The 27,364-nt window shown below is 47.6% G+C and overlaps 2 protein-coding genes across 3 annotated transcripts in view; one reads left to right on the forward strand and one right to left on the reverse strand.

Moving 5' to 3' along the window:
• Window positions 1-27,364, forward strand: part of SCARA3 (scavenger receptor class A member 3) — a 129,223-nt gene that overhangs the window by 81,374 nt on the left and 20,485 nt on the right. The window lies entirely within an intron of this gene.
• On the reverse strand, window positions 191-27,337 carry CCDC25 (coiled-coil domain containing 25). 2 transcript variants are annotated; one of them, XM_081188811.1, is made up of 9 exons: window positions 27,151-27,337; window positions 23,568-23,618; window positions 19,584-19,623; window positions 12,338-12,389; window positions 11,454-11,529; window positions 10,691-10,794; window positions 7,358-7,560; window positions 4,990-5,035; window positions 191-1,923 (listed from the first exon to the last, which is right to left on the reverse strand). In XM_081188811.1, exons 1-9 carry the CDS (start codon window positions 27,320-27,322, stop codon window positions 1,894-1,896), a joined length of 774 nt encoding a protein of 257 aa, XP_081044937.1. In that variant the 5' UTR covers window positions 27,323-27,337; the 3' UTR covers window positions 191-1,893. The 2 variants fall into 2 exon arrangements, with proteins under 2 accessions (XP_081044937.1, XP_081044936.1); XM_081188810.1 differs by lacking the exon at window positions 191-1,923 and adding an exon at window positions 3,305-3,391 and having other exon boundaries at window positions 4,939-5,035.

Here is a 27,364-nt window from a genome sequence, read left to right on the forward strand (position 1 = left end):
TGTTCTTATGAATGTTATGCTCACTTTCTGTTTCTTGGAACTCAGGGATCTGTTACCTTTAAGCTAGGAATGCGAAGGCATCAGTATTAAAACTGCTGCCTGCATCTATATCTGCACTATAAATTACACAACGGATTTTAGCATGCACACTACCTTTTCCTTGCAATAAACCAATCACTCATCCATTAGCTCTTGGTGCGCAAGTTTCTTTTTATTAGGCATCAGGGTTGCAGCAACAGGCACACATTGAGGCAATGTGCGTTAACTCTGCGCCAAAGATCCTATTTCTCACAGAAGGGAATGATGAGCCGCCCATGCAGACTGCACACATGTGAAGGTTCAGACAGACACACTTAACATCCTCTAGAGTCGTTCTTGAGGTCAGGCAGAGCGCTGATCTGCAGACACGATGGAGGTGTTAGGGGAAGCCCTAGGCCAGACTCTCCCCAACCTGACACCCACCCCAAACAAAATTCCAGCTAGTGGGGCTTTGTGACTACAGTCATAATCCAAAACATCAAGAGGGCATCATGTTGGGGAAGGCTGGCCTGGGCTGAGATTGGCGCTTCTTCCTCTAAGGTCCCTGATGGGGCAGGAGGAGCACGTGGTTGGTCCTGACCCCATGGCAATGTGAAAGGCGTTTTCTGGGAGCTTGGAGTCAGGTCTTGTGGTAGGAACTTCAAGCCTCTGGAGGGGACGAGGGCAGTCCTGACGCTGCTGGAGGAACTGGGAACTAAATCCCCACAATCTGAGGCTCCCCAGTCTGCTTCTCTGCTTTGGAAAACTTCAGAGAGGAACTGTGACGCCGCTGCTTGAGAAATTTCAAGGAATGCATCTTGCAACCTTCCCCACTGAGGCAAACCAAACAGCTGTGAGCCCTGCTAGTCGGAGGGACACCCTCTGCAACCCCCAAGCTTTGCGAACGAGACGCCGAGGACGAGAAGCGAAGGGGAGAAAAAGCCAAAACGCGGGTGGGGGCGGGGAAAAGACACAGGGAGACAGACAGATTGCCTAACTGCAGAAAGAAAGCATACTGAGAGAGAATCACGCTGCCAGCCTTTAAAAAAGAGTGAAAAAGGAGCGGTTGAAGTTTGCTATGGAGGCATCAGTCAAAGGAGAGCTTCTCCTGAGCTGCTGCTACTAGGGCAACAGGCAGAAGAGTAGCAAGCAAGGAATCCCTCACAAGGCAGGTGCTGGTAGCCAAGGGTGGAGAGGTCCAATTCTGCCGCCAGAGCACTGGGATGATCCCACAGCCGGCCTCGCTCAGGGCACCAGTGGGCTGCACAGAGATCACACGGAAGTCCAGTTTTACTTGAACAGGGGCAGTGAGCTTTGTGGGGCCCCAGAATGGAAGTCCCATCCCATCCCATCCCTACGGTTACATGACTGCTCAAATGAGCGATGCTCTCGAGATCCAGGCAAGCATTTTACAGCACGGGTGATGCAGCTGTGCAGAGCAGATTCCTACAGAGTTTAAAGAGAGGACCATACTCTTGACACAGGTGCACTCGACCAAAGGAAGGAGGAGACCACAAACCCATCACTTAAGGAAAAAATACCCTAAACCCAAACACTGTGAAATGAAGACTCAGGTCACAGACTCCGATTCTAAGGTCACGGTCTGCTCCCCAGGAGGCTTCGGGCAGGAAAAGCCACAGCCACCAGCACCTCCCCAAGTTCCCCTGGAAAGGTGCCCGCCTCCTCGCGGCTCTGGAACTGGAAGGTGGCAGCCACAGAGCGTCTGTCCAGGAAGGGGAGCCGCCCACCTCCTCCCGGACGCCGGCCAGAATGATGAAACGGGCACAGAGACTCCCAAGTTTGCTTGCTAATTTTTGGCACCGACAGCGAAGAGCTCAGGTCCGTCTTCATCGTCCAAGAGGAGGGTGCCTTGGTTTACATGAAGTCATCTGAGTCGTTGCCGTCCTGCGGGAGGGGAGGACAGGAAAAGGGCTTTCTATTTATTTATTTTTTAAGTAATATTTATTAAAGTTTCAAAAGGTACAAAAAACAAAACACAAAGACAAAGAAAAACACAAAAAAATTCCACCTTTAAAATCTCATTTTCAATAACTTCTTTTCACGACTTCCCCTCGCCTCCCCTTCTTGTATTCCAAATCCAATTATTTGTTCAACAAGTTTTTATCCCTAATGTCTTAACCTTAATTTGTTAATGTGTTTATTTGTATTAGATTTTAACCCTTAATTCATTATTATATTTAGTTCAATTTATAAATCAACTTTTAGTTTATATACCTTAATCATATGTAAAAAAAACTTTTTCTAAGGTTGACCCTATTTCCCTTCCACGAATTCCCCATTCTTATAATGATAAACAACATGAAATTTAACACAGCATAAAAAAGATCAGGCCCCCTTTGGACTTCCAAACCCCACCCTTCTCTCCCCGGTTTCAATCCCAAACCATAGTCCATTAGTCCATCTATTTAGCCTGGTGACCTTACGTCCGAGGCTCTCAAATCTCTCTCAGTCCCTTTCAGCCAGCTTCTTTGAAAGTCCCTTATGATTAACACCCAAACTCGGAGGGGCACTCTCTCTATAATGTCCATGATCTTTCCAGCCAGGCCTACTTGTTTAAAGGTGGAGCTCAAGCTCTGTTTCTTAAATCCATGTATCCCCAAGACTCCAGCTTCCACCTTGGTCGAGCTTGAAGCCATCTAGGAAAAGGGCTTTCTAGAGGATGTTTTAAGGGCGGGCGGGCGAGCTTTGCAGGGATTGGACAACTCTCAGGCTGGATCCCAGAATTAATTCTCCCTCACTGGGTCCACATCTACCTGATCATCACCGAAAGACAAATGCCATCAAAAGCCTTCCCCCCTCCTGCATGAATTTGTCTAATACAGTGGTACCTCGCAAGACGAATGCCTCGCAAGACGGAAAACTCTCAAAACGAAAGGGTTTTTTGTTTTTTGAGCTGCTTCGCAAGACGATTTTCCCTATGGGCTTGCTTTGCAAGACGGAAACGTCTTGCAAGTTTGTTTCCTTTTTCTTAACACCGTTAATACAGTTGCGACTTGACTTCGAGGAGCAACTCATAGCACGCGGTGTGGTAGCCTTTTTCGAGGTTTTTGAAGCTTTTCCAAAACTTTCCCGACACCGTGCTTCGCAAGACGAAAAAAATCGCAAGACGACAAAACTCACGGAACGAATTAATTTCGTCTTGCGAGGCACCACTGTACTCTTTTGGAGTCATCCAAATTGGTGGCCATCCTGTGGGAGGGAGTTCCACAGCTAAACAATGCCAACTAGCTGGGGACAGGCAGCTTCACAGGATTAAGTCTTTACTGCCTCCTCATTCTAGTCACATAACTCTAACCCTTACAGGCAAATGAGTTTGGAGTTCACTTTCTGGCTGGGAAGCCTCTTCTGCCTCCTGCGCACAGCCCAGAGGCTAAATTCTTGCTGGGCCCATCCAGCTTTTTAAGTCTAGAGACAAAAGCAACTGCATAAACGCAAGACTCCTTTCATCATTTTTTCAAAAGGGAGGCATGGGGAAGCCACCAGGCAGTCTATTGCACTTTCTCTCATTCCTGTATTCTTTATGCTCCACTCTCAAGCTAAGATTGGCTTAGAGTTATAATAATAATTATTAGTGCACTAATAATTTTATTATTATTACCCTTCCCAACGGACTCGGTAGCCCCAGCCACTCTGGGCAGCTTCCAACAAATATAAAAGTCTAACGAAACATCAAACATTAAAAAACTTCCCCTAAAAAGGGGTACCATCAGATGTCTTCTAAAAGTTGTACAGTGGTACCTTGGTTTTAGAACAGCTTAGTTTATGAACAAGTTGGAAACAGTATGCTGAAAACCAGGAAGTAGGCATTTCTGTTTGAAAACTTTGCCCCGGAACTAAAATGTGTTCCACTTCCTGTTGAGTCCGTTCCATTTCTAAATTGAGTTATCCTACAATGCTTTCATTTGATGGATCAATGGTCTCATTAGATAGTAAAATTAATGTTAAATTGCTGTTTTAGGGGTTGTTTTTAAAAGGCTGGAACGGATTAATCCATTTTGCATTACTTTCTATGGGAAAGCGCGCCTCGGTTTTAGACCGCTTTGGTTTTAGACCGGACTTCTGGAACGGATTAAGTTTGGGAATCAAGGTACCACTGTACAAGTTATTTATCTCCTTGATATCTGATGGAAGGGCATTCCGTAAGGTGGGTGCTTCTACCGAGAAGGCCCAGTTTTGAACAGTGAGAAAGGACCCCAAAGGAGAGAAACAAAAGGTAAAGGTAAAAGAGCCCTGGACAGTTAAGTCCAGTCCAAGGTGACTATGAGGTTGTGGCGCTCATCTCACTTTCAGGCTGAGGGAGCCGGCGTTTGTCCACAGACAGCTTTCTGTGTCATGGGGCCAGGACTAAACCACTTCTGGCACAACGGGACACCATGACGGAAACCAGAGCGGATGGAAACACTTTACCATCCCACCACAGTGGTACCTATTTATCTACTTGCACTGACGTGCTTTCTAACTGCTAGGTTGGCAGGAGCAGGGACAGAGCAACAGGAGCTCACCCCGTCGCAGAGATTCGAACCGCCGACCTTTCAATCGGCAAGCCCAAGAGGCTCAGTGGTTTAACCCACAGCGCCACCCGCATCCCACCAGAGAAACAGAGGAGTGGTGGGAGTTCCCCTCTTTTCACAGGGCTCTTGCTGCCCAGCTTGACCAAGAGGTACTGGAGAGGCAGTGGCAGTGCCCTTGCATAAGGGTGCAGACTTTCCCCAGCTGAAGTTTACTAGCTCTGAGGAAGCCTGCAAGGGGAAAGCATGAACTGTAGAACCATCAGGCTGGAAGGGCACTCAAAGGCCATCCAGTCCAGCCCAGCTTGCTCTCTCTACCCAGGGATTTTGCTCAGCAAAGGCTAACGTCAGCGGTGGAACTGAAAGGAGCTTGCCACCACGCCCATCCAGCCTGCTGCTCACTAGGGCAACAGGCTCCTCGCGAGAAGCACCCTGGACATACCTGGTTGGAGGACATGTTCTCCGCTTTCATTAAGGAAGAGTAACTCCTGCAAAAAGGAAAGGCAACATTCAGACATTGCACCTTTGGTGGACGTGCCCAAGGATTAAGGCTTTCTGGGAAATGATATATAATGAAATGAAAAAGGTATTTAAATACACCTTCCTTAAGAAACCAGAGGCCTTTCTCCTGGACATTGTCGGCCAATTGGTGCCAAAGAAAGACAGAACATTCTTTATGTATGCTACAACAGCAGCAAGAATACTCATCGCAAAGTATTGGAAGACACAAGATTTACCCACTCTGGAAGAATGGCAAATGAAGGTGATGGACTACATGGAACTGGCAGAAATGACTGGCAGAATTTGTGACCAGGGAGAAGAGTCGGTGGAAGAGGATTGGAAGAAATTTAAAGACTACTTGCAGAAATACTGTAAAATTAATGAATGTTAAAATGATGTTGGAATGGAAAATAAGTGGTATTGGCGAAAATACTATTAAGAATATGCAAATATGGATTGACAGTGGTTGAAAATACATAGTTATAGCAGGTTAAGATACTGAGTAAAGATAAATGATAGAGGGTAAGGATTTGCTGAAAGGAATTTTAAATGGGAATACAAAAAGGGAGGTGTGAGGAAGTCAGGAATTAAGTAATTGAAGTATAAGATATGAAATACTGATTTTTCTTCTCTTTTAAACTGGTTTTTACTTTTTTGTGTGTTTTGTTTTTGGTATTCTTGTATCTTTTTCTTTCTTTTTTCTACTATGGTTATTCTTTGTTTTTACTTTTTATGTTTAAATTTTGTAAATTTTTCTTTTTTGTCTTTAAAATTCTAATAAATATTATATATTAAAAAAAAATATTCAGACATTGCTCAGCCAGTGATAACCTGGCTGGCAAAAAAGCACGGCCCTCTAATGCAGGGGTGGGGAACAGAATCTGGCTGGCAGCACTGCTCCGCTTCCAAAGTGCTTGGAGGCAGCGATGCTTCTGAGTGCCAGTCGCTGGCAGCCACAGGAGCTGAAAAGGCTCTTGCGCTTGGGGGAATCTGGTCAGCCGCTAGGAGAACAGGATGCTGGCCAGATGAGCCACTGGCCTGATCCACCAGGCTCCTGATGTTCTTATGAGCCACCTGCCTAGCACCTGAAATCAGGTAACCCAATTTCAAAAGGAAAGAAGCAGAGGGGCACTCACAAATCTATCCCTTCTTCCTCTCAAGCTACGCAGCCCACAAACAAGGATCCCATACGAAAGCAGGCGAGGCCCGAGGGGCTCACTTTAAGCATCAGTCAACGGACTGGCGCTTATAGCAAGGATGACTTGCCGAGGAACAACCACGCTTTCAAGGCTCCCGATTTCTCCTTTGCAGACACGTTTTTACTTGCCCCACACATGACAGCACCTATGTTGTGGGCACGGTTTGGGGGGAAACAGGGCCAAATTATGATCCCTCCTGGGCCTAATTTGGCCCACAGGCTGCAGCATCCCTACTGTTGCTCTAATAGTTCCTTCAAGAGCTTGCAAGATCGGAAAAGCTGGAAGCCAAAAGAATTCCATTTCTCCACAACTGAAGGTCAGCCCCCTACCTGCAAAGGTCCAGGGGCCCCCAGATCACCCCATGAGGCTCAAAGGGCTGCTGCAACCAACTTTTTAAAATAATAATAACAATAATAATAATAATAATAATAATAATAATAATAATAATAATAATATTAATAAATTTTCATTTATATCCCGCCCTCCCCAGCCGAAGCCGGGATCAGAGCTTCGCACATAGAGAACCACACACCCTTGGTCAAGTTTCCTGACAAAGCCACGGAAGAGGAGCCCAGGAGGCAGTGAACTGCAACCAAAGCCTAGCAAGGAGGCAGGGTTCATGGCCGAAAACCGGCCTGCTTGAACGCACCCTAGTGGGGCACTCGCATGCTTATTCCACTGGCCAGCACACACAAGGAAGGCGTGGCAAGAGGCACACTGGCCAAGGAACCAACCACTGTCACAGGGGTGGGGGGGGTTGTGCCCCCCCAAAAAAAACCCTGCCAGAAAGTTGCTTGCCTACGTCTGCAGCAAGGCCAAGAGGCATCGCTCTCGCTGCTCGGAGAGCCTCTCGGTGCACCACATTGCTGGCCCGTAGAGTCAGGTCCTAAATCATGGCATAATATCACGGTTATTTAAAAGTTATGTGTGAATTCATCTAGAAAGGGAAGACAAACCTGTGCCCAGCCCTGGGCTGTGTTGCTCAGGAAAGCAGGCCGGCTGCCTTGGTCTTCTGCTTTTTTCCCTACACCCTCCCACCCCACCCCACCCCCATTCAACTGGGACGGGCCCAACTCGACTTCCCAAAAGGGGGGTCATTGCCTGGCTCACCTGAGCTCTTCCATCTCTTTCTTCTTCTTCACCTCCTCCTTCTCTTTCCGCTTCATCTCCTGGATCTGGGCTTTCTTCTCGTTTCTCTCCTCCCGGTCGCGGGATTCCTTCTCGGCAGCCAGGTCCGGGAACCGCTCCACTTTGGTCTTCTCCAGCCGGTTCAGGATCTCGTTCACCCTCTTATCCACCGTGACAATCTTCACCTGGGGACAGAAAAGAACGGTGGTCAGCATTCGCAAGACCTGCACCCACCTTCTCAAAATCGCTGGAGGCCAAAGCTGCGACTCCTGCACTGCAGTGGGCTGGACCTGATGACCCTTTCGGTCCCTTCCAACTCTTACAATTCCATGTTTCTGGGAAAGGCTGGCACAAGGAAGGCAGGTGTCAGGGAACTGCCACCAGAGGCACGGGAGAAGGAGAGGGTCTCTGATTCTGCAGGAGAAGGTCCCAGCGCTAGGGGGAGACTCAGCTGGGAAGAAGGGGAAGGGAATGAGTGTAACACCAGGGATCCAGGAGAGCAACGGGACAGGGAGGTGCAGGGGCTCCAGGACTCTTTGCGGGAAGTTAGTGAGGAGAGCCCAGGCACCCCGCTGCCCACGCCCACCCTGCGCAGGAGACTCCCGCGCAGCGAGAGGCGGAGACGCTTGGGCGTCAAACAGCTCTTATGTTGGCAGCGCTTTAAGAAACGACAGACAGATTCTACGAGTGACTAAGGGCAGCCACGCTGAGATGGGCTGTGCAGTCAGAAGGGTTTAACCAGGCAATCTAATGCCCAAACGGGGCAGGATTACGCACGAGAAACTCCCCACCACTACAGCAGGCAAGGAAGAAACCATCCCAGTTGGGGGCACCCTGGACAGCAGGAACGGCAACTGAGTTACAGTCAGACTGGAAGGCACAGCATCCCTGATAAACCTCATCTTTCCCACCCCCGCGAAGTCAACGCAGGAGGAAAAGCCCGGGGCCCTGCTCTCCTGAGCATCTGTGAGGAGGGAATGAGGCCAGATACAGCTGTGGCTCCTGCCAGGACCAAGCGGAAGGCTGCCATTGTCACCCTTCCCCTTCTAATTATTCAGAACTGAGGTTGTTTTGAACAGCTGTCAGACACTACTCTGCCCTTCCATCATGTCGCTAGTTCAAAACATTAAGTCAGCAACTTCCTGCCTTCATTTGGTTAAAAATACATTTTTTAAAAAAATTAATCCCACGCTACACGGCCTCCAGTATCTGATTCGATGTCATTGATGTCATTGGAAAGGTTTCTTTTTTCCAGGCTCAAGAGATTACATCACTCGCCCAGAGTAACACAGGAAGTCTGCGCAACGGCCAAAGCACCCCCCCCCCAGGAGGCCAGGCTGGCTGGCTCACCGCATCCATCCCCTCTTGGAGGACATCGCCACTCCCACCTCCCCTTGCTACCCCTCAATCCTGGCCACATCGCCAGGGCTTCAAGCCCAAGCGACCCTGTGGGGAAGCCTCACACACTGGAGAGGAGAGGGATGAAACGCATCAACAGGTCACAGGCCCATGTAAGTGTTGAAGTCAAAAAATGCACCCCTGAAATGCTCAGCTGGCTGGAGTAGCTCAGGACCTTGAAGGAGAACAAAACGGGGTTTCTCATTCCCCATTATAGGCCACTGAACTGTGTTTTACAGGTTCGCCTCCGGCTGGTGGCTTTCCTTTGAATTCCAGGCTGAACGTTTCACACACAAAAAGTGGGGAGGGAAGTGATGTGCTTTTAGGTTCCAGGTTTGCAAGGAAAATGCTGAGCATGGGAGAAGCATGAACTTTGCAAGGGGCCTTGTAAACAAGTCAAGGCCCATTTGGCCCAGCCTGGGAGCTCTGGACAGTCTCCTCCCAACGGGCTTTGAAGGAGGAGTAGACAAATTCATGGAGGAGAGGGCTATCAACGGTTGCTAGCCATGATGCCCATGCTTTGCCTCCACAGTTTGAGGCTGCTGGAAATCTCAGCAGGGAAGAGTTGCTCTTGCATCCTGCTTGCAGACTTCCCAATGGGGGCGTCTGAGAACAGGATGCTGGACTAGATGGGCTCATATTTTCCCAACCTCTTTTTTTGGGAGGGGGTTGAACCAAAAGGGTCTTGAGGCATCTTCAGGCCCAACACACAAGCACATTCCAGGGTGATGACAAGAAGCATGCAAAGCACCCAGCTCAATCCCTGCCGTCATCTCCAAGAGCCCTGCACACCCCCCTCTGAAAATGAACAGGTGGTGGTAAGCAGTGGGGACTCTGCCCCTCCCAACTAAAGGTGATGCAGGTGGGGCTTCACCAGCCTGCCCAGCGAACATGGATCTTGACCTCACCTATGCGCATCTCTGTAAAGGTAAAGGGATCCCTGACCATTAGGTCCAGTCGTGACCGACTCTGGGGTTATGTTTTTGGTAATTTGTTATGTTGAAATTCTTAATAAAGTTCAGGCAGAATCCGAGACCAGGGAAGAGAGACGGCGGAAGAAGATTGGAAGAAATTCAAGGACTATCTTGGGAAATATTACAAAATTAGTGAATGTTAGAATGATGTTGGATAGAATTTAAGTGGTTATCAGCTGTAATGATTAAGATAATTGGGGGTGGGGAAAGAAAGGTGTAAAATTAAGTGAAAATTAAGGGCAAGGATTTGCTGAATGAATAATTTGAATTGGAATACAAAAGGGGGAGGTATGAGGAGGTCTGAGAAGTAAGTTAAAAGAAAATAAGTGAATGAAATTATATGTGTTTTTATTTTTGTATTTTTGTTTTTTGTTTTGTATAATCTCTGAAAAGTTAATAAATATATTTTAAAAAAAGAAATTCTTAATAAAGTTCAGTTGTGTTTGCAATAAATTACAATCTTCATTGTTAACTTGGGGAAAAAATTAACTGTGGATAGAGGCAGGCGCACACAACACACACACACACACACACAGAGAGAGAGGGGGGGGGAGAGAGAGAGAGAGAGAGAGAGAGAGAGAGAGAGAGAGAGAGAGAGAGGGTGGCATACAGCCTCTGTCCGCTTCAAACCTTACTTAATCTTTGTGGCTTCTCACATGAATTAATAAATGTTTGCTGCATAACACACAGCTTGGCAGAGCAAACGCAGTTCCCCCCTGCAAACCACCCCCCCCCAGCAACCCATGCACCGCACAGACTGTAACCTCGGTGGGAGAGGAGCCAAAGGGTGCTGTGATGCCTGAAGAACGACAGCAGGAACTCCCACCCACTCCTTCCTCACTTTACCCATGCGGCAAACCTCCCGCCGTTTCCCTGCTGGGCCAGTGCTCTGGATCCAGGAGGTGGGTATCTGGGAAGATGGGAGCGGGGGCAAGACACTTACGTCCTTCTGGTTGTGAAACCCGATCTGCCCCACGTCCATTTCTGCCGTCTTCTTTAAGTTGGCCCAGGAAGTGTACACAATGTCGACATGATTCGTTTTGCAGCCTAGAAGAACAAAGGGGGCTGTTTTGTTCACCAAGCTGATTCTTCTCTCCCCCACACCCCCTTTCAACCCCATTTCCTAACAACTCTTTGCAAGATTCGGTAAGCCAGCATGGTGTATGGTGGTTAGCGTTGGACTAGGTCCTGGGAGAGATCAGGGTTCGAATCCCCACTTGGTCATGAGGCTCGCTGGGTGACCTTGGGGGCCAGTCCGTGCCTCCCATCAGCCTAACCTACTTTACAAGGTTGTTGTGGGGATTAAATTGAGGAAAGCGGGAGAGCCACGCCCACCACCGTGAGCTCCTAGGAGGAAAATGGTGGGACAGAAATGTAATAAATATAAACGAATAAAGAACAAGAGTCCTTTAGGTTGGCAACAATGCAATGTCAGCAGCTGTTCCCCAAGGGACTGGGCACCTCCACAGAAATGTTCCATCAGATGGTTTTTGACTGGGCTGGCAAAGGAGGGAACAGAGGACGTCTTAAGCAGCTCCTGCGATGCCTGCCCCTTGCAAGTGGACGGGTTGGAGAAGCCACACCATCAGAGCAGCGTCAGCTGACTCCAGCTGCCCCCAAAGGCCTCATTCTCCACCCATGATTCCTCTCTGAATCCTTGCTGGTTTCTCCAGACCAGGACATGCTGCAGAACAGCAACGCCTTACCTTGAATGCTGTTGGCTTTCACCAGGTGGGCGCAATCTATCAAAACCTCCTTTGGGATGTCCTCCATCGTCTGCCCCTGAAAGGAAGCAAGGTAGGAAGTGAGCAGCTCGTGCAGAGGAACAGGCAAAAGGCATGCTGGGAAGGAAGTGGATTCAGCAGGCAGAGCGAAGGGTGCCTGCGACCAAACTGGAAGCGCAGGGCCATTGCATTAGTCTCTTACCGCAAAGATAACCACCAAATTAGTCGGAGTAGACCCATCGAAATCCAGAGATTCCAACAGGTCTGCTCTCAGTAGAACTTAATCGGATACAACCCGAATAGTTTTGCAGCACTTTAAAGACTAAGAAAATCACGGAATAAAACTGTGCAGAGTAGATGCATCTGACACCACAATCAGTGGGTTTACTGTATTTTTCTATGTACAAGACTATATTTCCCCCCAAAAAAATTTTTTTAAGTTTAAAATGGGGGGTCGTCTTATACACAGAATGTTGCAATTAATTATTTCTTAATTTGGGGCTTCAAAAATAGGGGTCGTCTTATACATGGCGGCATCTTGTACATGGGAAAATACGGTAACTTTCAGAGGCTACAATATGTTGAAGAAAGCCAGTCACAGGGGCTCTCCCTTTTATGCAGAATATTTTATAGGCTTTATAATAAAATGGCCTTGATCAACTCCGACAAAACCTGCAGAGTGTTCCAAGAATATGTCAGAGGACCTCTTTTAAACATGATAGTTTTCAGCAACTGGTGCTAACAGGCCGTGAGAGGAGGGGGTGATGGTTGGAGCCCCCAAAGTGGACAAGTGCCCCCCCCTCCTTCCCTCCCCACCACTTGGCTGAGTAAGAACCACCACAGAGAAGGAGATCAAGGCTGTTTACCTTGTGCAGCCGGAGGTAGACATGGGCAGAGGAGAGCTTGTCCACATGGAACCTGTACACAATACAGCACAGATTTGAGTGAGGAGATGATTCAACCCAAAAGAAATGTTGCCCTGTGTGCCGCTGCAAGTGGCTGGCCGCCACCTGGCCATCAGCATCTTAAAGCATGCATGCTTGATAGCGGGGGAAGGAATTTTTATGGCTTATCACGCTCACATCTCTGCAAAAGTATGCAATGGCCTGAAGAGGAAATTGAAAGGCTGGAGGAAACAGCTGCTAAAACAGCGCCAATTCCCTCTGAGCCGAGTGCTCCCTCTAGCGATCCCAGCAATGCGAGGTGAATGAGACTAGGCCGCCTTCACACTGCGCACACGGAGGAAGAGAGGGCTCTCGGTGGCTCGGCTCAGCCTCTGCAGTCAGATCTGCAACGCTTCTGAATACCAACTGCTGGAAACCACAGGAGGGGAGAGGGCTCCTGTGATCGAATCCTGCTTAGGGATTTCTGAATGGGGCATCTGATTGGCCACTGGATGGGCTACCGGCCTGATCCAGCAAGCCCTGCTTAGGTTCTTATGTGGAGCCAGTGTGGTGTAGCGGTTAAGAGCGATGGACTCGTAATCTGGTGAACTAGGTTCGCGTCTCCACTCCTCCACATGCAGCTGCTGGGTGACCTTGGGCCAGTCCCACTTCTCTGAAGTCTCTCAGCCCCACTCACCTCACAGAATGTTTGTTGTGGGGCAGGAAGGGAAAGGAGAATGTGAGCCGCTTTGAGACTCCTTAAAGGGAGTGAAAGGCGGGATATCAAGTCCAAACTCTTCTTTAGAACTGGATAAGGAACCTGTTGATGTTGTCTGACTCCCAAGTCCTACCAGCCCTGGCCAGGATGGCTGACAGGAACATGGGAAGCTGCCTTATAGAGAGTCAGGCCATTGGTCTACCCAGCTCAGTACTGTCTAAAATTGACTGGCAGCAGCTCTCCGGGGTTTCAGGAAGGGGACCTTCCCAGCCCCACCTTGGAGATGCCGGTAGGGACTGAAACAGGGACCTTCTCCAGCATTGTCCAAAGGGTGCAGTGTTGCCCTGCTTTACAAATAATAATAATAATAATAATAATAATAATAATAATTTATACCCCAGCCATCTGGCTGGGTTTCCCCAGCCACTCTGGGCAGCTTCCAACAAAACACAAAAATAGACTAACCTATTAAACATTAAAAGCTTCCCTGAACAGGGCTTCCTTCAGATGTCTTCTAAAAGTCTGGTAGTTATTTTTCTCTTTGACATCTAGTGGCAGAGCATTCCAGAGGTTGAGAGCGTTCCACAGGGCAGGCGCCACTACCGAGAAGGCCCTCGGCCTGGTTCCCTGTAACTTGGCTTCTCGCAGCGAGGGAACCGCCAGAAGGCCCTCGGAACTGGACCTCAGTGTCTGGGCAGAACGATGGGGGTGGAGAGGTTTACAAAAACCTCTATAGCCATTTCCCCCTCCAAGGAATAGAGCCAGTCTATGAATCATCCCAGTCTGAAGCTTGCATTTAGAAGAAGAAGAAGAAGAGTTTGGATTTGATACCCCGCCTTTCACTCCCTTTAAGGAGTCTCAAAGCGGCTAACATTCTCCTTTCCCTTCCTCCCCCACAACAAACACTCTGTGAGGTGAGTGGGGCTGAGAGACTTCAAAGAAGTGTGACTGGCCCAAGGTCACCCAGCAGCTGCATGTGGAGGAGCGGAGACGCGAACCCGGTTCCCCAGATTACATGACTACCGCTCTTAACCACTACACCACACTGGCTATCTTCCAATGGTTAAGAATTATCAACAAACCTGGGTAGTCTGCCTTATTGCTCAATGAGACGTGGAAGGGAAGAATTGATTGCTTGGGCCCTAAAAACGTTCCAGACACATCAGACACCTTCAGTCACGTCCTGTCACAAGAGATGAGAGCCCTGCGGGATTTGACATCTTTCTGCAGGGCCTGAATGACGGAGTTGTTCCGCCAGGTCTTTGGCCAGGGCTCAGCCTGACTCCCCTTCTCTTTTTGTATAAGAACTAGTATGAACCAGCATTCTCACAGGCCCATAGAAGAAAGGCGTAAACAGTTGGGCCTGATGAACATTTACTGTTCCCAACCCTAATCCTGCAGAAAGCCATCTAATTAGATTTTAATTTGACTCTGACTTGTTTTTTGGAAGTAATTTAATTATTGTTTGATTTTATACCAATGTTATATATTTGATGTTAGCCACCCTGAGCCCAGTCTCGGCCGGGGAGGGCAGGATACAAAAAAAGTTTTTTTTAATCACCGTATATTTCGCTCTATAAGACGCACCTAGTTTTTGGAAGAGGAAAACAAGAAAAAAAAATTCTGAATCCCAGAAGCCAGGAAAGCCAGCGAGATCGCAGAGCAGCAATCCCACTGGCTGTCCTGGCTTATGGGAAAGCCGCGCGCAGCTGCTCCCAGGCAAGGGGAGCCTTCATCCCCTGCCCGGGAGAGGCTGCGTGCGGCTAAGGCTCCCCCAAGAGCCGCGCTCCCTTTAAAGAGTGTGCAGAGTGTGTGTGTGTGTGTGTGCGCGCGCAGCTCTTTAAAGGGTGCGCAGCTCCTGCGGGCTTTTCTACGAGGTGGGAGAAAGACAGCCTGTCAGTGATGGGCTGCCCTTCTCTCTCCTCGGGGAAAAGCCCGCAAGAGCCGCGAGGAGCGTGTGTGTGGCTTTTGGGGGATTTCCCCGCCTGCCTCCCGCCTGCATTCACTCCATAAGACGTACACACATTTCCCCTTACTTTTTCGGAGGGGAAAAGTGTGTCTTATGGAGCAAAAAATACGCTACAGTGGTGCCTCGCAAGACGAAAATAATCTGTTCCGCGAGTCTCTTTGTCTTGCGGTTTTTTTGTCTTGCAAAGCACGGCTATTAGCAGCTTAGCGGCTATTAGCAGCTTAGCGGCTATTAGTGGCTATTAACGGCTTAGCGGCTTTGAGAAAAAGGAAACAAACTCGCAAGACGTTTTCGTCTTGCGAAGCAAGCCCATAGGGAAATTCGTCTTGCGGAACGACTCAAAAAACGGAAAACTATTTCGTCTAGCGAGTTTTTCGTCTTGCGAGGCGTTCGTCTTGCGGGGCACCACTGTATTATTATTACTGAAGGATGAAGCTGACTAGTCCACCCGTCTGACTGGTCCACAAGCCCCTCTCCACTGTGGCTCAAAGAAGCAGCATCTACAAGAGGAAGGTCACGAGGCAGCAGCTCCTAGTTTCTGTTTCATACTCTGCCCTCACCTGCTGTCTGTTCAACTACTGTCATTGCTTATATTATTCACTGTAGCCATTGCTTTAACTGCTCATTTCATTCTTCATATTTTAAATAAACCAAAATAAAAAGCACAGTAACCTTTTGGGGGTTAATGGTGGGGAGAGAGAGAGAGAAAGAATGAATTAAATGCTTCACAGTGTGGTTTATGCTGCATTTGCTTGCTTAATATACAAAATGGCTTGTGTAAAGTCTGTTGGTGGATCTACTGAAGTGGAAAAAGATTATCATGTTAACTCCTTTGGATCCTCTCTGCCTTTGGGTGTAACCTAGGCACCGCTTTCTGTGCCAAGGCAGAAGTGCTTTTGTCTGCCAGGAACCTGATCATTCATCATCCAGTCCTTTACAGTATTTCTTTGTCGCTTCTCACGAGATCATAAATTTACAACATTTCTGTACTGCCTTTGTCAAAACTGATCCCAGGAGACCGTGGAGTTATATATTAGTTAAAGTCTAACAGAATAAAACACCAGCATTAGCAAATGTAATAAGAGACAGCAGATAAAAATTACAAAGCTAACAAGGGATTACAGAAATAAAATTGCCAAAAAGATAGCAAAGTAGACATGGAAAGGCCTGGAGCCAGCTGGACTCAGATTAAAGGGGAAATATAAGGAAGGAGACTCCAGTAGTACAAAACACTTGGCAGGACAACAAACATCGCAACTGGATGTTGGGAAATTATCACTGGAAAATTTTTGGGATGGGGGGGTGGGACAGAACAAGACAATCTTGAATCATTGAATGCTGCTGCGCATATATATATATATATATATATATATATATATATAAAAAACTCACACCTGTTTTGTGGGAAACTATCAAATCAAGGTTCTTGCCCCTGATATACTGGGGGAGGGGGCATGATAAGCACAGGGGGCTTTTCTTTGCATTTAGAGTAAAATTTAAAAATAGGATCCCACCTCCAGTCTTGTACAATGCAGTGCAGGAAGGGCTCTAAAATGTGATTTTGCTGTCAGCTTTACTAAGGAGCGCGATTCATTTCACAAATTACCATGACAAGAACAAAAGAAGAGCATCAGGCCAATGACCTATCTACTCCAGCCTCCTGTTCTCACAGTGGTTGGCCAGATGACCCAATGGTAAACCCGCAAGCAGGATCCGAACACAAGAGCACCATAATAATAATAATTTATTATTCATACCCCGTCCATCTAGTTGGGTTTCCCCAGCCATTCTGGGCGGCTCCCAACAGATTATTAAAAACACGATAAAACATCAAACATAATAAACTTCCCTAAACAGGGCTGCCTTCAGATGTCTTCTCAAAGTCTGGTCGTTGTTCTTCTCTTGGACATCTGATGGGAGGGCGTTCCACAGAGAGGGTGCAACCACCAAGAATGCCCTCTGCCTGACCACCGGTTTGAAATTTACGGCATGTAATGCCTTAAAGGAAAATATTATGAAAATGATCTATAGGTGGTACATGACCCCAGTCAAGCTAGCAAAAATCTACCATTTGCCTGACAATAAGTGTTGGAAATGTAAGGAAACTGTAGGTACTTTTTATCACCTTTGGTGGACGTGCCCAAAGATTAAGGTTTTCTGGGAAATGATATATAATGAAATGAAAAAGGTACTTAAATGTACTTTCCCTAAGAAACCAGAGGCCTTTCTCTTGGGCATTGTCGGCCAATTGGTGCTAAAGAAAGATAGAACTTTTTTTATGTACGCTACCACAGCAGCAAGAATACTCATCGCAAAGCATTGGAAGACTCAAGATCTACCCACTCTGGAAGAATGGCAGATGAAGGTGATAGACTATATGGGACTGGCTGAAATGACCGGCAGAATCCGTGACCAAGGGAAAGAGACGGCGGAGGAAGATTGGAAGAAATTCAAAATTTATCTTAAGAAACATTGTAAAATTAATGAATGCTAAAATGTCGAGGTTTTAGGGGAAAAAAGGGGGATTACATCTGTAAAAGATTAAGGAAAAGAATAAGGGAAAAATCTGATAAAACTAAGGGCTAGGATTTGCTGAAATAGGTTTGGAAATTGGGATGTAGAAAGGGGAGGTACGGGGAAGTTGGTGAAGTAAGGTTTAAGAAAAAAGGATACGAAATTATACATGTTCGTTTGTGTGTTTGTTTGTTTGTTTTGTGTATTGTTTGTGTTTATAAAAACTGTGAAAAAACAATTAAAATTTTTATATATATAAAAAAAGAATGCCCTCTGCCTGGTTCCCTGTAACCTCACTTCTCGCAGTGAGGGAACCGCCAGAAGGCCCTTGGAGCTGGACCTCAGTGTCCGGACAGAATGATGGGGGTGGAGACGCTCCATCACTCTCCCCTCCTGTGGATTCCAGCAACTGGTGTCTGAAGCATTGCTGCCCCTGACTGTGGGGGCAGAGCAGAGCCCTCCTGGCTAATAGTCACTGATAGCCTTATGCAGGGCTCAGCAAACTTTTTCAGCAGGGGGCTGGTCCACTGTCCCTCAGACCTTGTGGGGGGCCGGACTATATTTTGAAGGGGGGGAAAGATGCAAGAGCACCACGAGCCCCGGTGGCTGCTTACCTGTGCCTTGCAAGCGGCAGGGACTAGCAGCGGCAGCGGGATGATGAGCGGCGCACAAAAGGGCTCCAGAGAGGGGCTGCTTAAAATGGCGGCCGCTCGAGCGCTGCTGCTGCTGCTGGCACCAACAAAGCTCAGCCCCCTTCCTCCTCTAGGCAGGGCAGGGAGAAGCCGGGGGAGGGAGGGAGGGAGGAGGCGCTGCTGCCGCCGCCGTGTGAGGGAGAGAGAGAGGGAAAGAACGTGTGTGCCGGCAATCCACGCGGCGATTCCCGGACCATCCATGGGCCGGATCCAGAAGGCAATTGGGCCTGATCCAGACCGCAGGCTTTAGTTTGCCAACCCATGGCCTTATGCTCCATGAATGTGTCTAATCCCCTTTAAGCCACCCAAGTTGGTGGCCATCACTGCCTCATGCAGGAGAAACGTCCATAGTCCATCTCTGTGCTGCACAAAGAAGGACTTTATCTTTCCTGGAAGTTCCAACATTCATTTTCATTTGATGTCAACGAGCTCTAACGTTATGAGGGGAAAAAATTCTCTATTCGGTTTCTCCACACTATGCACAATTGTTTAAATTTTATGTCACCTCTTGCTTGCCTTTTCTCGAAACTAAGAAGTCCCAAACACTGTAACCTTTCCTCACGGGGGGAGGTTGCGCTTTTCTGAACCTTTTCAAACTCTATGATAACTGTCACTGCCAAACTACATTTGCCATCACCACCCATTCGCTCAGTTTGGAGGGGTCCTGTTGGAGCTCTTCTTAATCTGTTTCTGTTTTGGCCACCCTGAACAATTTCAGCAAACTCAGCCACCCCACTGCTCACCCCTAAGTCTGGACCATTTAAGAACAAGTTAAAAAGCCAAGGTCCCAATACAGACCCTTGGGAGCCGGCACTTTCTACATCCCTCCACTTGGAAAACTGTCCATTTACAGTGGTGCCCCGCAAGACGAATGCCTCGCAAGACGGAAAACTCGCTAGACGAAAGAGTTTTCCGTTTTGGAGGTGCTTCGCAAAACGAATTTCCTATGGGCTTGCTTCGCAAGACGACAGTGTCTTGCGAGTTCCTGCTGGTTTTTTTCCTCCCCCCCCCCCTTTTCTAAGCCGCTAAGCCGCTTATCAGCTGATCCGATCAGCAGATAAGCCGCTAAAAGCCGCTAATAGCACTAATCCGCTAATCCTTCAATGGGCTTGCTTCGCAAGACGAAAAAACCGCTAGACGAAGAGAATCACAGAACGGATTCTTTTCGTCTTGCGAGGCACCACTGTATTCCCACTCTCTGCTTCTTCCTACTTAACCAGTTCCTTATCCACATCTTCTCTTATTTCATGTCTGCTAATCTTACTCAGAAGTCCTTGCTATCTTATTGAAACCTTGCACCCCAGGGCATAAAGAGAGGTTCAGATCAGTACTTACCAAACATCTTCCGGCCAGCCATGTTTTATTAGGTCTTCATCTGCAAGAAAAAAGCCAAGCCAAGCAGTGAGCAGAAATAATTCCCTCTCAGTCCTCCCTGAGAGTCAGGTTACAACTGGACCTTAGGGACAGGGATTATCACTTGAGTCCACTGGGTCACAAACCAAACTGTGAAACAGGAAGATCTCTCTGGAAACAATGGAATTCAGTACTAAACTTTCAAGACAGGAACCATTATTTCAGTTTGAACCATGCTGCAAATTTTGAATGCTGAAGTTCCTAACTGGATCTGAGCAGATGTTTAGCACTGCTGAACGATTAATGCAACACTAGCAGTTCAAAAAGGTGATGCAGACACACACGTTTCCCTTGGTTGTCTCTGCAAGGGAAATGCTTTGTGCACACATTAAGTATCGTGAGACAATAACGTCTAACCTTTTAGAATTTGGCTTCATCTGGTTAGACGTGCCAGGACTGTGCTGCTAAATGTTTCTTCAGTTTAAAAACACAAACAGATTTCAAGAGAGATATTGGGAGATTAGCTCAGAAATACAGTGGTGCCCCGCAAGACAAATGCCTCGCAAGACGGAAAACCCGCTAGACGAAAGGGTTTTCCGTTTTGGAGGTGCTTCACAAAACAAATTTCCTATGGGCTTGCTTCGCAAGACGACAATGTCTTGCGAGTTCCTGCTGGTTATTTTTCCTCCCCCCCCCTTTCTAGGGCCACTAAGCCGCTTATCAGCTGATCCGATCAGCAGATAAGCCGCTAAAAGCCGCTAAAAGTGCTAATCCGCTAATCCGTCAAAGGGCTTGCTTCGCAAGATAAAAAAACCGCTAGACGAAGAGAATCACAGAACGGATTCTTTTCGTCTTGCGAGGCACCACTGTAATCTGGAAGTAGCTGTCTCATTTCAATAAAGGTGCTCTAAACAACCACCACTGTACAGCAAATATAAGTACCATAAGTAGGGAAAGGCCCTGTGTAATTAATATTACTAAATATATTTATGTCTGTGAAAATGACCTCATATTTCGGTGCATAAATTTAAGTGACCCTTAACAAATAGGGACAGATGATTGCTACTTAATCTTATGAAAGACTTCTTAGATTAGCACAATTTGGGACAATTTACTGGTAGAGAGGACATAAATTCAGAGGAGATTTCAAAGGTTATTTCAAAGGGACCAAGCTCAAACAACAGAACAACTCTGGAAAACATTTTCCTTAGGATTAAAAATAATGTTGGTATCTGAAAAGTCATGGGTGACCATCAAAGAGTAATTTTAACAGTTGCACGTGCAAAAATAATCAACCAGCTAATGTATTTCAAGGAACCGCTCATCACTTTCTTGAACTCCTACCAAAAAAAATTGCTTCCGCAATTTCAATATTGTAACATTGGAAAGTCTGTGACAATGTAAGTAGAAACAGTTTTCCCTTTCTTTTGAAAGTCAGGCAACTTTTGGGCTACAAACTAATCAGAAAAAAAGAATCTATGAGATGACTTGCTTTTGAGAAAGTATTTCAAAGCTTTTGCATCTTGACAAAAATTGGATACAGATACACACTATTTAGCTAAATGCCAGTTTATACATCAGAATTGCCTGACCAGCCTCCTTGGATTCCAATTTTAAGATAAAATCCCCCACCCAATCTCAGTGGGGCTGAGATCACAGATCAAGCACTTGCTCACAGTCCTATGTTAGCAAGTGAACTAAAAGCAAGAAAATGCCCTTATTAAAAAATGCTAATTTTCATCAGCATTTGGCTCAAATGAGGAATATTTTACACAGAAATAACATAAACATGTTTGTGCCATCAGCGTTTTGCTGAAATGCAGTCTGAGGCACCCAAGAATTGACTCTATTAGTTCCATCCCCAATAGCGGGTCCAGAAGCCGGTTTCTGCACATGCTGTAGAGGGAAGTGAGGGGCAGATGGGGCTTGTCAACCTGGGAAGGTAGCCCATCTAGGAAAAGAAAAGCTCTTAATCCTAAACCTATCCTGCCTTGTGGGATATCTTCAGGAAGAGAAAAGGCTAAGGAGTAAACCAGGGGTCAGCAAACTTTTTCAGCAGGGGGCCGGTCCACTGTCACTCAGACCTTGTAGGGGGGGCCAGACTATATTTTGAAAGAAAAAAAAATGAACGAATTCCTATGCCCCACAAATAACCCAGAGATGCATTTGAAATAAAAGGACACATTCTACTCATGTAAAAACACACTGATTCCCGGACCGTCTGCGGGCCGATTTAGAAGGTAGAAGGTAGCTTCCATCTTCACCTTTCTGCCATATGTGAGACTCAAATGGTCAGACTTCCTTTCTCTAATAGAAGCTGGTTCAATAAGAGACAGAGATTTCCCAGTTTTGAATATTGCTCCGTGGTGCCGACACACTTAGCTGCATGTCTTGCAATTTTTGTCGATAGCTGTGGATTTGGAGTGGCCTGATTATTACTAGCTTAACTTGAGGGGGCCGAGTCACCTTAGATTTTTGAATTGCTCTTGAGAGTTATAGGAATGAACTGATTATCTGAGAGGCAACCTTTTTTGGGGGGGACACACAGCCTCTTTGTCAACAGGAGGAGCTCATCTTCTCCAGGCTAAACATGCCCAGCTCCCTTGGCCGTTCCTCATAAGGCATCGTTTCCAGGCCTTTGACCGTTTTGGTTGCCCTCCTCTGGACAAGGACACTGACAAACTGGAACGTGTCCAGAGGAGGGCAACCAAAATGGTCAAAGGCCTGGAAACGATGCCTTATGAGAAACGGCTAAGGGAGCTGGGCATGTTTAGCCTGGAGAAGAGGAGGTTAAGGGGTGATATGATTGCCATGTTCAAATATATAAAAGGATGTCACATAGAGGAGGGAGAAAGGTTGTTTTCTGCTGCTCCAGAGAAGCGGACACGGAACAATGGATCCAAACTACAAGAAAGAAGATTCCACCTAAACATTAGGAAGAACTTCCTGACAGTAAGAGCTGTTTGACAGTGGAATTTGCTGCCAAGGAGTGTGGTGGAGTCTCCTACTTTGGAGGTCTTTAAGCAGAGGCTTGACAACCATATGTCAGGAGTGCTCTGATGGTGTTTCCTGCTTGGCAGGGGGTTGGACTCGATGGCCCTTGTGGTCTCTTCCAACTCTAGGATTCTATGATCTGGCCCCCGGGCCTTAGTTTGCCTACCCATGGAGTAAACCCTATACAAATCCAGAGCGGAGTCCCTAAGACAGTTGGGTGGCACCTTGAATGCCTCCTTCCAGGAGCTCCTGCTGGTGCCAAACGTCCTGCTCTGCTTTCCTTTGAACCACATCAGTGAGACCAAGGGGGGGATCTTCTCAATTGGGCAGTCCAGGACCTCCCCCCACACTGCCCAGGTTTGCACTCTAAGGAGGTCACTTCGGTGCTGCTAAGGCAGCAATTTGACTTCACCTCTGGAGGCACACTATTGTCTCGTGAGACAGACAAACACCAACGATGTCTGCATGCTTGTGCAAGAAGATTTTGGGTTTCCCTCCCTTCCAGCGCTTGCAGAGCAGATTTTGGGGACACACAGGTGGCTGCAAGCCAGAGAAAATGTGGAACCAGGCAAACTCCCATCCACTGGCTCCTCTAGACGTTGTTGCGTTGTTAAGGGCAGACTTTTTTTTTTTGGCATGTTTTTATATTAAATTAGTGTTAATGCAGTTGCCTTTCACTTCAACGTCTCTAGAGGTACTTATGTTTCCCATGAATTTTACTCCTGGACACTGTTTTGTATCAAGCTATCAAAGTGTCAGGGATTTAATCCTAAAATGGTTTTTGTTTTCAAAAACAATGATGGGCAGGGGAATCCCCACTGATCAGAATAAAGGCTTGTTTTCTGCTATATGAGTTCTGACTGAAGATGCACAACTTATCAGAAGGTCTGTTTTAAAATAAAAATGGGGTCAAACACAAAATACATAAAATCGATTCCATCTTGACAGGCATAGCCAGAGTGTTGTACTTACTTTCGTATTTATCTTTTCCCATGTAAATTGTGTAAGCAGCGCCAGGAACAACTGAGGGGAAGGAAAAGGGAAACAACATGAGCCAGAGTTTCGGATCAAACCCCACACAGACACACAGTGTTCCCCCCCCAACTTATTTGCATCCCACCCACTACAAAATCCACTGTATAAGATGATAAGGTCCTGGTCTAGCTCAGAGGTTCAGAAGCTCTGTTCCAGGACAAGTTCTCCCAGAAGTTCTTTCAGGTGGCCCAGATGTGAAAATGCCAAGAGGCGGCCCCTCTTCAGTCTCACAGGTTTGGCAACGATAAAGAGGGAGGAAACCCCCAATAATTCTAACAACCTACTGCACAGGACTATTGTGAGGATGAAATGGAAGAGTGCGGGATAACTAGGTATGCCAACTTTGATTTTTTTGTCTTTGGAAGATTAAAAAAAAAAGTCTTCAATGTTGTGGCCCCAAAGCTGCCAGAGGGGGCTGTAGTTGAAGCATTTGGGGAAGTGGATCAGGATTCTGATGTCGATATCAGCTCCAAAGACTTTGAATCGGCAATGAGCCATGGCTAGGATATTTGTCAGCGCTTCCTTTGCCCTGAAGTATGTTTCTCAGTGAAAGCAGCCAAAGGAAAAACTCCACAGCTAAGGTTGCCTGAAATCTACGAAACATTTCCCTTCAGAATCTTTTTTTTAAATGAATCAAGGCAGATATGATGCCATGGACAAGCTGCATTTGAACCCTCCATGGGATGCATAGAGTCTTTAAACGTATATTGAGGATGAATCCTGACAAGAAAGAAGTACTGTTTTGTGGGGACAGGGGGCAGGCGGGTAAGGGGGACTCCCTGGTCCTAAATGGGGTAACTGTGCCCCTGAAAGACCAGGTGTGCAGCCTGGGAGTCATTCTGGACTCACAGCTGTCCATGGAGGTGCAGGTCAAATCTGTGTCCAGGGCAGCTGTTTATCAGCTCCATCTGGTCCACAGGATGAGACCCTCCCTGCCCGCGGACTGTCTCACCAGAGTGGTGCATGCTCTGGTTATTTCCCTCTTGGACGACTGCAATGTGCAATACATTGGGCTACCTTTAAAGGTGACCCGAAAACTGCAGCTAATCCAGAATGCAGCTGCTAGACTGGTGACTGGGAGCGGCCACCAAGACCATATGACACCAGTCCTGAAAGACCTACATTGGCTCCCAGTACGTTTCCGAGCACAATTCAAAGTGCTGGTGCTGAACTTGAAAGCCCTAAACGGCCTCGGTCCTGTAAACCTGAAGGAGCATCTCCACCCTGGACACCGGGTGTTTAGGGAAGCTTTTAATGTTTGATGTATCACAGTAGTTTAATATTCTTTTGGAAGCCGCCCAGAGTGGCTGGGGAAACCCAGCCAGATGGGCGGGGTATAAATAATAAATTATTATTATTATTATTAACAACTCCGCGAGGTAGTTCGGGGCTGTTGCTGCTGTTGCTTCATCGCATCTCTCCCTTTCCCTCAGGGGAGCTCAGGGTTCCCGCACATAGTTCTACACACACTCCAATTTCTTTATTTCTTATTTTTCAAAATGCAAAAATCAGTATACTGGGGGAGAGAATGATAATACAGTGGTACCTCGGGTTACAGACGCTTTCCTTTGCCCTCGGGTGGGAGAAATATTGCGCCTGGGAAAGGGAAGTGGGAGTAAACAGACACTCAAGGAATAGTTTTGGAGAAAAGGCTTTCTACCATCCATGAACTGGTAGAAGGAGCAAGTGTGACAAGTCACAAAAAGCATGCACGAGTTCACAATAATGTGCACAAGCATATATACCCATTCCAGTTCCCTCCTCCTTTCTCCTCCCTCAGGAGTCCTCTGAGCATGAACAGAAAGCCTTCTTGGGACTATTGGACTCTTGGCAGGAAAGGGGGTGAGGGGGTTTTCAGAGTGTTCCCGTTGTTCTCAGAGTGTTCCGCTAACCCAGAAATAGTAGCTTGGGTTAAGAACTCTGCTTCAGGATGAGAACAGAAATCGCGCTCCAGCGGCGCGACGGCAGCGGGAGGCCCCCTTAGCTAAAGTGGTGCTTCAGGTTAAGAACAGTTTCAGGTTAAGTACAGACCTCCGGAACAAATTAAGTACTTAACCCGAGGTACCACTGTAATAATACAGTCATACCTCATGTTACATTCTTTCAGGTTACATCTTGTGGTGACCTGGAAGTACCGGAAAGGGTTACTTCTGGGTTTCGCCACTCGCGCATGTGCAGACACGCAAAACGGCGTCACACGCATGTGCAGAAGCAGCGAATTGCAACCCGCATGTGTGCATATGCGCCGCTGCAGGTTGCGCTCTTTTCCTCTTGCGAACGGACATCAGGAACGGATCCTTTTCGCAACCAGAGGTACCACTGTAATAATAATAATAATTAGCTATTATTGGTATCTGAAGAAGTGTGCATGCACATGAAAGCTCATACCAATAACTAACTTATTTGGACTCTAAGGTGATACTGGAAGGAATTTATTTATTTATTATTTTATTTTATTTTGATTCGAATAATTTATTATTTATACCCTGCCCATCTGGCTGGGTTTCCCCAGCCACTCTGGGCAGCTTCCAAAAGAATATTAAACTACTGTGATACATCAAACATCAAAAGCTTCCCTGAACAGGGCTGCCTTCAGATGTCTTCTAAAAGTCTGGTAGTTGTTGTTCTCTTTGACATCTGGTGGGAGGGCGTTCCACTACGGCTGGTGCCACCACCGAGAAGGCCCTTTGTCTGGTTCCCTGTAACTTGGCTTCTCGCAGTGAGGGAACCGCCAGAAGGCCCTCGGTGCTGGATCTTAGTGTCCGGGCTGAACGATGGAGGTGGAGATGCTCCTTCAGGTATACTGGGCCTTTGAGGCCGTTTAGGGCTTTAAAGGTCAGCACCAACACTTTGAATTGTGCTCGGAAACGTACTGGGAGCCAGTGTAGGTCTTTCAAGACCGGTGTTATATGGTCTCGGCGGCCGCCCCCAGTCACCAGTCTGGCTGCCGCATTCTGGATAAGTTGCAGTTTCCGGGTCACCTTCAAAGGTAGCCCCACGTAGAGCGCATTGCAGTAGTCCAAGCGGGAGATAACCAGAGCATGCACCACTCTGGTGAGACAGTCTGCAGGCAGATAGGGTCTCAGCCTGTGTACCAGATGGAGCTGATAAACAGCTGCCCTGGACACAGAACTGACCTGCGCCTCCATGGACAGCTGTGAGTCCAGAATGACTCCCAGGCTGCACACCTGGTCCTTCAGGGGCACAGTTACCCCATTCAGGACCAGGGAATCCCCCACACCCGCCCGCCTCCTGTCCCGACAGACCTTGTTGTGAGGATGAAACGGGGTGCTTCTTGGGGGGGGGTCCCCCCTCCTTGCTCGCCCCCCTCAGCTCCTCTGAGGAAAAGCGGGGGATGCCAATGAAATAAAAATAATGATAATAAATAGATACAGGGCGAATAAACCGAGGCGAGTACCCCCCCCCGAAAAAAAAACAAGGCCCTACGGAGAGCGGGAGGGGGGCGGTGGGCGTGGCCGGCGCCTCCCCCCTCAACCCAACCCCCCCCCGCGCCGCCTACCGTTGGACGTGAAGTAGAACACCATGGCAACGGGCCGCCGGGCGGGTCTCCTTCGCGTCCGCACCGGGTGGGGGGGGCGGGAAGGAAGTCGGAGGCGCTTCCGAGCGGCGCGGGTACAGCGTGCAGCGACTTCCGGCGGCTTCCCGGAAGTGACGTTCCCCTCCCGTCCCATAGAGTTAGGAACAATTGGGAAGGGCCCCTCGGAGGCCGTGCG

Source organism: Podarcis bocagei, assembly GCF_964188305.1.
Source record: "Podarcis bocagei genome assembly, chromosome: 3".
NCBI classification, from domain to species: domain Eukaryota; kingdom Metazoa; phylum Chordata; class Lepidosauria; order Squamata; family Lacertidae; genus Podarcis; species Podarcis bocagei.